General features: G+C 36.4%; 1 protein-coding gene across 5 annotated transcripts in view; it reads right to left on the reverse strand.

The window, feature by feature from the left end:
• The window catches only part of NF1 (neurofibromin 1), a 284,759-nt gene that overhangs the window by 214,765 nt on the left and 56,949 nt on the right, over positions 1 to 13,045 (reverse strand). For all 5 annotated transcript variants that reach the window (XM_003280199.2, XM_030800221.1, XM_003280198.2 and 2 more), the window contains exons 2-4: positions 10,766 to 10,909; positions 7,805 to 7,888; positions 3,520 to 3,710 (exon numbers count right to left, since the gene is read on the reverse strand). In XM_003280199.2, coding sequence (XP_003280247.1) covers positions 3,520 to 3,710; positions 7,805 to 7,888; positions 10,766 to 10,909 — 419 coding nt within the window. The remainder of the gene's footprint in view (positions 1 to 3,519; positions 3,711 to 7,804; positions 7,889 to 10,765; positions 10,910 to 13,045) is intronic.

A 13,045-nucleotide genomic window follows, 5' to 3' on the forward strand; every position in this document is an offset into this window, starting at 1 on the left:
AAGATGAGTGAGGTTTTTGATCTCCTTAACCTAGGAGCTTGGGGCTTAATATCCACATGGAGACTGGATATAAAGCCTTGTACCCTAATAATTCAGGATTCTAACTTGGGCCCTGCATAAAACATGAACTAGAAAGAACAACGCACTCCCCCTGCCGCCCCCACTCCCCACAAAAAAAAAAAAAAAGAAAAAGAAAAAAACCTACCAGCACAAAGAAGCTTACCTGCTCTGCGTAAACTTTGGATAAAGTGAAAAAAGTCATCTAGAGCTGTTTACCTTCTAAGAGTTTAGGTTCAAATTTATACTGCCCATACAGGCTGGGACTGAGAAATTAAGAAAAAAATAGCTCCAGAACTGGGCACCTGGCAAATGCAAATGCCAGGTGAGGAACACTTCCTCAGCCCAAGGCTACAAGGATTCTCAAAGAAAATACAGGCCACACTAAAGATAACTTTGCAGTCAAGGATTCCAAAACTGAGATGAAACAATTCACTATGAATGAATCAGCACAAACAAATCAATATTAAACAATACTAAAGAGAACGTAAAATATGTTTTAAATGATCAGACATATAAAAAAACTGAAAACTATTTTTAAAAAAGGAGTAAGAAACCATAACAAACAGATTTGTATAGAACCAAATAGTAAACTGTAAAGAACCAAATGACTTTTAAAGTCATTGAGTTTTCTGCTTCTGGTGGTATATCAAATTAGAAATTCTGAAGCACCTTCTCACTACAAAACAACTAGATCAACTGCATTTGTGGAGTAATTCTGTGGAGAAAGCATTTACTCCACTACATAAATACTATGAGCCACAGAAAATGGTATACTCCCATAGAAAAATAAAGCTATCTTAAGATTTATAGCCAGCCAGGCATGGTAGCTCACATCCTGTAATCCCAACACTTTGGGAGGCCAAGGCAGGAGGATCCCTTGAGCCCAGGGGTTCGAGATAAGCCTGGGCAACATGGCAAGACCCTGTCTCTACAAAAAAATTAAAGAAACTAACTGGGCATGGTGGCACGTGCCTGTAGTCCTGGCTACTCAAGAGGCTGAGGTGGGAGGATCTCTTGGGCCCAGGAGGTCGAGGCTGCAGTGAGACATGTTCACATCACTGCACTCCAGACTAGGTGACAGAGTCTGTGTCTCGAAAACATAAAATAAATAAATCTATAGCCTATCTTCCCCTAAAGAAAAGGTCAGAAATATAAAAACCAAATCTTAATCTTAAAGGAGAAACATTGACAGGGAGAATGGACAAACATGAAACATCTTCATGATACTGATTCATCTATTATATATAAAGTATAAAATCAATCTTTAGAAAGAACTACCATTCAAGCCACACATATATTTTAAGTCACCTAATACTATGACAGCATGAGATGTTCCCACCTAAACTAAACCATCATAATGGTCTTTTAGGTGAGTGATCCTTCAACAAGATCAGCTCCTATTTCTGACACAAGCTAAATGAAACCGCAAATGCAGTTGTCTGAAACAAATGTTATTTCATAGATGCCATTTCTGAGCAGTCTGTCCTCTGAAAGCTAATAAAATTTTAGACACTTGGTTTCTATTCTGGCAACAGTGAACCAGATTCAGGAAATAAACAAAAGTTGCCTATTTTTACATGTGCTAATGCTGCAAAATCCCATAAAGTAAAACCTTTGGTGACTAGAAATTTTCTAGAATTTTCCAAGGTGGTACATTTGTTGTGTTCTATAAGGCAGTTCATGCATTGATAGACTAAAAGACATTTGGGTTTTTTTGTGTCACTTTCTAACTTCAATGTAACAGGTGTTTCAAATAGTAAGGCCGGCCTAGCAGTCACCTAAATGAAAAAGGTTTGCATTTTTTATTAAATACAATTTTCCACCCTCCTATTCTCTAGGTATTTGTTACCTTGCTGACTCAACCACTGTATTATTACTCAGAATATAAAATGTTACTGCTCAAAAGATTTCATGAAAACATTTTTCTATCATATAAATATTACCCAAGATTATCAATAATATACTATTAAATAAAACTTTAATTTTCTTTGGATCAAGAATTGCATTGAGGTTGAAAAATATTGCTGCCTAGGATCTTAATTATAGAAATGTCATTGTTGATTAAAAAGATTGCAGGACTTTGAAGTTAATCAATTCCCCCAAAAAACCGTAACACAAATTCTCAAATGGTGATGTATGTTGTCTTTCACACCTGCTGGAAAACAAAGGAATTGGTAAATCTGACTAATCAAAGTCCACTGTTCGTACAACACTGACCAGCCAAAGATGCAGGCACCAACAAAGAGGATTGTTTTTCTCTATTCGGTATTAGTCTTCGATTCACGAATCACTATATAATTTGTGCTATAGTTTCTATTTAATAACCCATTTGACTTTACTTGCCTTAGAAAGGCAAATCATGTGCATAACAATAATTTGCAGTTACTTGCTACGGTCACTTATAATTCTATCCCATAGGGCACTACCTATACTAATTTCTCCACCTGTATGTAGCATATCACAACTAATGCTCAGGATGATTTTGAGTCATCAATAAAAGCTTAAATTATATTTTTGATACATCTTTTAAAACAGAAGTATATTTTATAAAACGGATTTCATCAAAATGTGGCTAAAATAGATAGGGAAGCAATCTGGTATAGTGAAACTAATATAAATTCTGAAGCCAGCCTGACTTAGAAATTTTGGGTCCTCCATTATTTGGCACATCACCTGAAACTTTTTGAGTATTAGTTTGCTCACCTGTAAAATGAGGGGGCGACAGAGCGAGACTCCGTCTCAAAAAAAAAAAAAAAAAAAAAATATGAGGGAAGTATCATCAGGGTTACTCTGAGGATGAGACAGCAAAGGAAATGCTGTAAATACTCAATAAATGGCAGTATTTTACATACATTTAAAATGCAGTCCACTTTCTGGAGAATTCTACTTTGCAATTATTCACTTCCTTGTGTTTTCACATCACTTAGGTTTTTTTTGTTTTTGTTTTTGTTTTGTCTTTTGGTAACCTAAGATCTTGTGATAAAGGGTAGAGTTGTGAAAGTATTTGAATTCTGACTACTCTCCATTATTCCATCTGATTGGGTAGTTTCATTTAAAGGGATAATATGTTTAAAAAGCCAAACCAAAAGTTCATACCTAGTATTGTTTTTTAAAGCCTGCTCACGGCAGATATTTTTATCTGAAATTTAGACTTTCACATTCATAACAGTGCTCTTATTTAATTGCACATATCAATGTCACAATATTACACAATTAAAATGTCTAAGATATTAATGCATAAAATTTCTACGAAAGCCCAGACAAACTCATTTCTCTGGAGGCTGAGGTAGGAGGATCGCCTAAGCCTGGGAGGTCGAAGCTGCTGTGAGGGGCAACAGAACTTGTCTCAAAAACAAAAAAGCTTCATTTCCATTAACTTTTTATTTTTATGTAGACAAAAAACAAGACTTCTAATATTCATATTACTTCAGTAGTCCCATGTGGAATTTATACACTAACCTGGTAGAAATGCGACTAAAGACTGCATTGAAGTTGTTGCAGCTGAGAGAAAATAAAACCCCAGAGGCAGAATTCCGAAGTTCAGCTGCATGCTGGTTTCCTTCACGACAGGTATGAAGAAAATGGCAGATTTCTGGCAGCAACTGTTTGACCAGCATCGTTTCATCTAATCTCATTGTGTCCTTTGGTTGCTAAAATAGAAATAATCACATTATTCCAAACTTTAATTTTATCTGTAAACATTTTCTATTATGAAAATTTTCGAACACACATACACAACAAAAATAACACCTTACATACATACCACCTAGATTTAACAACTGTTAATGTCTCATCACATTTGCTACATCTGTCTATAGATAAATAAAGAGGATGGTTCCATCTCTGACCCCATAATCACAATTAAAGTTCAATCCCCCTGCCATCCTTACTAGTCGTCCCATTCCTGCTTGCTCTCTTGTTCATCAAATGAGCCCTTCCCTGGGAATCCCCAGTTTGCTGTGAGTTCTACAATTACAGAATCGACTTAATTCATATTGATTGATGAGTGCATTGTGTCATCTGTCTTAACATTTAAGTAAATTCCTGGATGAGCCATCACACTTGCTTTTGTGCAGACTGACCAAAACAGACACTACTTACTCAAAGTAATTTTATTTTGGTTGAATCTTTTCAAAGTAAGTTATAAATAGAATACTTCACCCCATGTGCCTTGGCATCTCTTAAAAGTAAGAATTTTCTCTAATGTAACCTCAATACAATTAACACACCAAGGAAAAATAAACAATTCCCTTGTATCATCTAATACCAAGTCTGAATTCAAATTTCACCACTGCCCCCAAAATGTCCTTCATAGGCATTTTTATTCAATAAGGATCCAAAAAAGTTCACCAATTGCAACATGATGTTTCCTTAGTTTCACTATTCTATGCAAGGGCACAATCTCAGCTCACTGCAACTTCCACCTCCAGGGTTAAAGCAATTCTCCTGCCTCAGCCTCCCGAATAGCTGGGATTACAGGCGCCCGCCACCATGCCCAGCTAATTTTTGTATTTTTAGTAGAGACGGGGTTTTGCCATGTTGGCTAGGCTGGTCTCAAACTCCTGACCTCAAGTGATCCACCCTCCTGGGCCTCCCAAAGTGCTGGGATTACAGGCGTGAGCCACCACACCTGGCCCATATTCACCACTCTTATTTCCCATGACTTTAAGTGGGCCAGCTGCCTTACAGAATGTTCCATATCCTTGATTTAATTATTTTCCAGTGACATAGGTTGATTTGCTCTTCTAGTTACTGTACTGTATAAATATATATAGATATATATTTGAGACAGAGTCTCGCTCTATGGCCCAGGCTGGAGTGCAGTGGCGCAATCTTGGCTCACTCCAACCTCTGCCTCCTGGTTTCAAGTGATTCTCCTGCCTCAGCCTCCCAAGTAGCTGGGACTACAGACATGTGTCACCACATCTGGCTAATTTTTGTATTTTTAGCAGATATGGGGTTTTGCCATGTTGGCCAGGCTGGTCTTGGATTCCTGACCTCAAGCTACCCGCCTGTCTTGATCTCCCAAAGTGCTGGGATTCCAGGCGTGAGCCATGACGCCCAGCCTGTATATTTTCTGTAAGCTAAAATTTAAACCTAATGGTCTGATTAGATTGAGGTTAAACAGTTTAGGGGATTCACTATAGGTTATATTACATCACACCATGAGAACATAAGGCCAGGTGGTCCCGTTATTGACACCAAGTTTGATAACTTTGGTGTTAACACTGAAATATCTACTTTGTAAAGTAAATATGTACTTTACAATTAACACACAATCAGTGGATAAGCTATCCTGTAAGTATGCTGTTCCACATTACTATTTCACCTAACAGTCTTGATAACTATATGCGGATAAGAATTTTAATAACACTGAGCAAGATGGCAAAGAACAAAAATGTGTACAATTGTATGCAACGCTCAATTCTGTAACTGCAATCCAAGCACTCTCAGATGCAAATACACTGAAACATAGGGACAGTACATAAACAGACTTCACAAAAACCTGTGAATTCACATTACAATGCCTATTTCTTGTTTATAGGCTAACCAAACAATACAGATGCTAACTCTAACGAATAAAAATCTGAGAAGTATTAAATCTTTTAAATAATAGTCATATTCACAGGAACAAAAATACTTAAGATTCCTCAAATTCTACAAAATTTCACTCATAACATATTGGTAAGTATTTTTCTTTCACTTAACTATTCCAACTATGTATATGACAAATGTACTTGTGAGCTCCGTTCTTCTTAAACTGCCTCAATTTACTTTGATTTAAAACTAAAGATACAAGAAACATTTGTAAAATCACTGAAGGAAATAAAACAATTGTTCAATAATATAAATAGCATTATTTTTTAAATCGTAAATTTAATGAAAAAGTATACACATTTTTCAACAGTAGAGCACAGCAAGGTAATATACATTTTATGCATTATATAAGTTATACTAGGCCCACTTATTAGCATTTCAATTAGGCTATCTTCAAAGAGTATTAAATCAAACAAAGGCCAATAATATCAGTAATCATTCTCCAAAATACATTTATCATTACCTCTCAATTACAAATGTTAATGGAGAAAAGCTGTGAAACTGAACAAGGCAATAAATGACCCCACACCCCACCATTCAGTCATGGGTGTGGCTGATATACTGGTAATTTGCAGTCAAAGTAATAAGACCACTGGAAAAAACTGATTCAAGAAAAGTTTAAAATTTGCCCACCTTCCCAATTCCATCATCCTATGTAACAGCTCTTTTGCTCTTTCACTCCATTTTACACATGAACAATAGCATATCACAAGTTAACGGAAAATACCATGCTAAAACAACTAGCTCACCTTCGATTTTAAGTAGAAAACTTATAAACACTGTCTCCACAATTTTGGAATATGATCAAGGGTCAATAAGAAAATTTAAAATATTATGCTTAGGGCAGGCACGGTGGTTCACATCTGTAATCCCAGGCTTTGGGAGGCTAAAATGGGCAGATCACTTGAGGATAGGAGTTCAAAACTAGCCTGACCAACACAGTGAACCCCCATGGCTAATGAAGATACAAAAAAATTAGCTGGGCATGGTGGTACATGCCTGTAATCCCAGCTGCTTGAGAGGCTGAGGCATGAGAATAGCTTGAACCCCGGAAGTGGAGGTTACAGTGAGCCAAGAGGGTGCCACTGCACTTCAGCCTGTGCCACAGAGTAAGACTCTGTCTCAAAAGAAAAAAAAAAAAATATATATATATATATATATTATGCTTAGATTTTTTGGCTTACAGCCTTCCCTAGGGATACACAGTTGTGTCAATATAATTTTTTTTTTCAATTCCCTATCCCAATACTTCCACCAACACTTCTCAACCACACTATCAGTCCTCATATATTAAGGTCTCTTTCAACTAGTTTTACTATAGAGAACTGCAACATATGTGAAGAGGGAAGCAATTCTGAATAAAAACAAAATTCTGAATTCTGAGCCAAAGGAAGAGAGAACATAAGAAATGAGTTAATTTCAATACACATGGACTAGGCAGATCATTAAAACGGAGGTATTTAATGTATATATTTATATAAACCCTTACCATGTTCCAGGAAGAATTAAGGATAATGATGTATAGAAATACTTTCTTTACACAATAGAAATACTCTTGAAAAAGTTCAAATTAAGTCATGGTTGAAATACACTGTGGTAACAACTTACAGGAAACCAGAGAAATAATTGTTCGGTACTCTCCTCCTCCACATACCTATCGCATATGTGTGTGTCTACATAAAACAAGTGTTCTCAAGGTAATATCTATCCTTAATAGGTTTAATTTTTAAGTTCTCATTTACATAAATTTGAAAAGTAGAATATTAAAATCATATTCATATAGGAGGAAATACAAGATTACTCTTGGTCTTCTGAATCGCATTCTCCCACAACTCTCGAGATCCGTTAAATCAAATAGTGATCTCTTCATAAAATATTTTCTTAAATACTTGAGAGGCAGATACGTGGCTGAAACATAACATTTTATAAGTAAACTTAATATCTGTTTAATTTACAAAAGATGAGAGAATTTTCTCATGAAAAATTGTCTGTCACCAGGTCAGCTATATTAACAAAACTCATATTTATATGTCTCAGATAAAAGTCCATATGACTGTCTTCTTGGTCCACATCTGTATTTTGGGACATAAGATCATTCTCAAGATTAAATTCACAAAGCCTGCCTACTTCAGATCAATTTACTTACCCCAGCAAGACATTTTTCCAGTGTGTCCAATATAATCAACTGAGAGAGATATAAATTTTTTTCAGCAGCTTCTCCAAATATTCTCTAACAGAAAAGATATTCAGAACATAAAAGTTAGTTTCACTTTCTGCTACCAATCAACACACATCTGAAAAGTGAAAGACTAAAAGATCAACAATAGTCTTCTATTTTATCTCCCAGATTATACTATACTTAAATATATTATTTCTGATTTTATCCTAATCCTCATAAAAACTAAATTCTAAGGCAAACAGAAATGGCATTTATTAGAGTCTGCCATTAACCTTGTAACAGTAAAAGATGCTGTTTTGCTTCATGCTTTAAAAATATGTAGGATTTACACACACATATAGATCTGTACCAGAATCTTGAATTGGGGATTTAACTATACTTTTATGCCACGAAATAATCAAAGTCTTAATTTTTATAGCAAAAACATGCTATAGCACCACAGTGAATTTTAAGTACTCATTATCCTCAAAACGAATACTACATATCTATTTATTAACAAGAGACTATGGTTTTGAAAACTTATTTAATAAGCACTAAATGAAAGCCAATAAAACAATGCTGTTTTGTTTTGAAAAGAGGGTCCCAAATATTAAAATATTTCAATCTAACTGGGAACACAGCCACATATTCATATGTGCAAATACTAAACTGTGCCCCACACACTGCAACAGAGGAGCTACAAAAAATGTTAAATGTCTTTCCGTAAAACTCTTTATGTATTTATAAGTGGTCCTGCTTTTGGGGGGAACATACTAATTTTTTCCATAAAGAAGGTAAATGATTTTCTATACCTCCAGTTTATTAGTTTTGTAAGTTTAGGGTATTGTGTAAGCAATTTTCTTAAAAGAAAACACACCAAGGATGATGCAAACAAAAAGTTAAACACCACATGCTCTCACTCATATGTGAAAGCTAAAAAGAGTAAAAAGTAGAAGAGAGGACACTAGACAGAGGAAGGGTAGGGTAGGGGGAATCGGGGTGGGTAGAGATTTGTTAAAGGATACAGAAATAACAGCTTTATAGGAAGAATAAGACTTAGTGTTCTGTACTACTGTAGAATGACTATGTTAACATTATATAGTTAACTTTTTTTTTTTTTTTTGAGATGGAGTCTCACTCGTCACCCAGGCTCACTACGAGTCATCTCGGCTCACTACAAGCTCCGCCTCCCGGGTTCACGCCATTCTCCTGTCTCAGCCTCCTGAGTAGCTGGGACTACAGGCACATGCCGCCAAACTCCTAAGTTTTTGTATTTTTTTTAGTAGAGATGGGGTTTCACCATGTTAAACAGGATGGTCTTGATCTCCTGACTTCGTGATCCGCCCATCTTGGCCTCCCAAAGTGCTGGGATTACAGGCGTGAGCCACCACGCCTGGCCTATAGTTAACATTATATAGTTTCAAATAACAAGAGAATATTCAATATTCCCAACACAAAGAAATGATAAATGTTGAGATGATGGATATGCTAATTACCCTAGTGGGATCGCTATGTATTATATGTATTGAAACATCAATATGTACCCATAAACATGTACAATTATTGTATGTCAATTAAAAAATAAAATAGAACAAGAGAAAAAGTATCTAAAATATGGGAATAAGGCAAAAATGTAACTTCATGTCTTTTCAATGTCATACTAGAATATTATCTAATAAACCTAAGGACCATCTCAAAAAAAAGGGAGGGGGAACAATCTTCACAATCTATAACTAGAAGTTGTTTCACAACTGAATACAAACAAATACAAACTGGGATTATAAATGCAGGCTGGGCGCGGTGGCTCACACCTGTAATCCCAGCACTTTGGGGGGCCGAGGCAGGTGGGTCACCTAAGGTCAGGAGTTTGAGACCAGCCTGGCCAAAATAGTGAAACCTCGTCTCTACTAAAAATACAAAAACATTAGCCAGGCATGGTGGCACATGCCTGTAATTCCAGCTACTGGGGAGCCTGAGGCAGCAGAATCACTTGAACTGGGGAGGGGGAGGTTACAGTGAGCCGAGATTGCACCACTGCACTCCAGCCTGGGCAACAGGATGAGACCCTGTCATTCATTCATTCATTCATTCATTCATTCATAAATAAATAAATAAATGCTAAAGACCGGCAGAGAGTTCAGAGTTAATCAAGAAAAATCCAGATCAGTTGCCATGAACGGAGTATGTTAGTTTGAAACAGCTTAGAATGGAGATGTAAATAGGAATTTAGAGAGAGGAAGGGATCACTTGAGAAAAAGATGTTATATGTTCAAAGGTACAGAGGGAGAACAGTTGGAGTACTCTGAAGTCTAGGAAATGTCAATTGATTTTAGAAAATGGGAAGAAGAAAGAAATTATGAGCTTTTAACAGTGGAATTATTTGATGAAACTGGTATTTGAGAAAAACTGTTTCAACAACAGGGTAACTACTACAGAATCTGTCACAGGTTACAGAAGGAAGAAAAAACACATTAATATCTTCATAAAAAAATCAATCCACATTTTAGGACTACGAGATAATATTTTATCATCTACTTAGGGCTGGGACAATCATATGTAAATTCAAACAAGATGCTAAAGAAAAATATGTGTAATAGATTACTGTGGTCAATTCACGTATGCCCCAAAGCTCTATGAAATCCTAATTCAAGAAACATACTGGAAAAGGAGATATGGTCACAAAGGATAGGAGATGTTTCTAAGGGAAATAATAAATTAAAATGAAAGTTACAGTTACTTGTGCTCACTGAATCTAAAACCCAGCTGATTAAAAATTTGACAAAATAAAATTAAAAAGGTTATCTGTGCTCGTAAACAAAATAAGATAAACGGTTATATCCAAAGTCCACAGAAAATCACTTTCCATACTTCAAAATATGCTGTTCTAAACTTTTTAATCAAAAACAAAAGAAAGCAAATTCCCCAAAACACAGTAACCCAAATACTCACCATATTGTTAACATTCTTTAAAATAGTAGTGAGGCCGCTTATAACCAAAGAAAACTTGTATTTGGAAATATTGATTAGACATTCCTTGTTGTGCTCAGTACTGACTTTGGTATGTGTGTTCTGCTGTCCTGTTTTTATTGGAAGCTGAAAAAAAAAAGAAAAAAAACACATTAAGAGCTTATCCTTAAAAACGACTATAAATAACTTATTTGCCATTGAAAATCATGACATTTTAGGAAAACTGCATCAACCACAGATACCTATATTTGCATCTCAAACTCCGATTTTCAATCAAACTCCAATATATGATATACAGATATGTATATTTGCATCACAAACACCAATATATGATAGCATTTATTATAGCAAATCTTAAATTCTTTGGAAACTTCCATTTTTGCAGCTTTCTTTCTGGAAGTCATAAATCTCTATCTCCAAAATTAAATTCTTTACCCAGCACTATATAAGAAGAAATGGTGACTCACAGAAATAGAGCTATTTCCTTGTGGCTAAAAATTATTTCAGAGAATGTCTGCAATAAAATGCATACAACCGTTTCCCTTATCCATTGAACTCAAACATTAAAAGAAAAACAGATCAAGAAGATCTATGCCCTAGACCTCTAGTCAATAATGGCAAACAACTGCTGATTGTTCAGAAGCAAGAACAAACTATAAAACCCGGGAAAAAAACAATAAGACTGACTCAGTAAGATAAGCACCCTCAGCTACACAATTGAAGGGATAACAGAACACAAGTAGATAAATCCCATGAGAAAAAATATTCTATGAGAAGATCACATTTACATTTCTCTGTGAATGAGTTAAGTTCCACTGTCTAGAAGTTCATCTCTACTCTGCTCAAAAATAGCATTCTGTATTTAAAGCATCATGGACATACTTACTGTTAATATTAAACCCTGTTAATGCTAACAGAGAAACCTAGCAATGTTCCTCTGTGAAAAAAACAAACCTGAATATAACTTTCTCATTTTTAACATGGTACAACTAAAGGTGGAAAGAGACTGAGGGGCATGCCCAAGTTTGCTAAATCAGTTAATAATGGACGATTATTTTGATAGTAAAGAAATACTAAATAGGCTGGGCACGGTGGCTCATCCCAGCACTTTGGGAGGCCAAGGTGGGCAGACCACGAGGTCAGGAGATTGAGACCATCCTGGCCAACATGGAGAACCCAGACTCTACTAAAAATACAAAAATTAGCTGGGTGTAGTGCCACATGCCTGTAATCCAAGCTACTCAGGAGGCTGAGACAGGAGAATGGCGTGAACCCAGGAGACAGAGATTGCAGTGAGCCGAGATTACGCCACTACACTCCAGCCTGGCAATCGAGCGAGACTCCATCTCAAATTAAAAAAAAAAAAAAAAAGGAAATACTAAATGAAATGGGCAGGCAGGGGGAGCATTTTTAGAGTGTAAAGGAGGGGGCAGAACAGAAACTACAGAACTTCGTAATGTTAATTATAAAGATTATGGAGGAAAAAAACCTGAAAGGCCAAAAATGGAACTTTTAGAAGACAGCAGGAGCTAAAATGCAGCTTGTGAACCTCCCTAAGTATTCCATAAAAATCAGAGAAACGGCCAGGTGTGGTGGCTCACATTTGTAATCCCAGAACTTTGGGAGGCCAAGGCAGGCAGATCACTTGAGGTCAAAAGTTCAAGACCAGCCTGGCCAACATGGTGAAACCCTGTCTCTACTAAAAATACAAAAAATTAGCCGAGTGGGGTGGCACACGCCTGTAATCCCAGCTACTAGGGAGGCTGAGGCACGAGAATGGCTTGAACAGCAGGTGGAGGTTGCAGTGAGCTGAGATTGCACCACTGCACTCCAGCCTAGGCGAGAGAGACTCTGTCTCAAAAAAAAAAAAAAAAAAAAAAAAAAAATCAAAGAAACTAGAATTTCTCTAGTAAAACCACAAACTGATGAACATCTACATAAAAACGAAGGGACAAGGCCCCTCATTCCCAAACCCAGAGAAGTGAACAAATAGAAACAAACCATTTATAGTTACAAAACTGGTTGGGGACATGAGCAATGGCTCATGCCTGTAATCCAAGCACTTTGAGAGGCTGAGGCAGAAGGACTGCTTGAGTCCAGGAGTTCAACACCAGCCTGGGCAACAGAGTGACACCTCATCTTTACTTTAAAAAAAAAAAAAAAAAATCTAGGCTTGATAGTATGTGCCTGTAATCCAGCTACTCAAGAGGCTGAGGCAGGAGGACTGCTTGAGCCCAGAAAGTTGCTGTGATCTAGCCACTG

Source organism: Nomascus leucogenys, chromosome 19 (assembly GCF_006542625.1).
Source record: "Nomascus leucogenys isolate Asia chromosome 19, Asia_NLE_v1, whole genome shotgun sequence".
NCBI lineage: Eukaryota > Metazoa > Chordata > Mammalia > Primates > Hylobatidae > Nomascus > Nomascus leucogenys.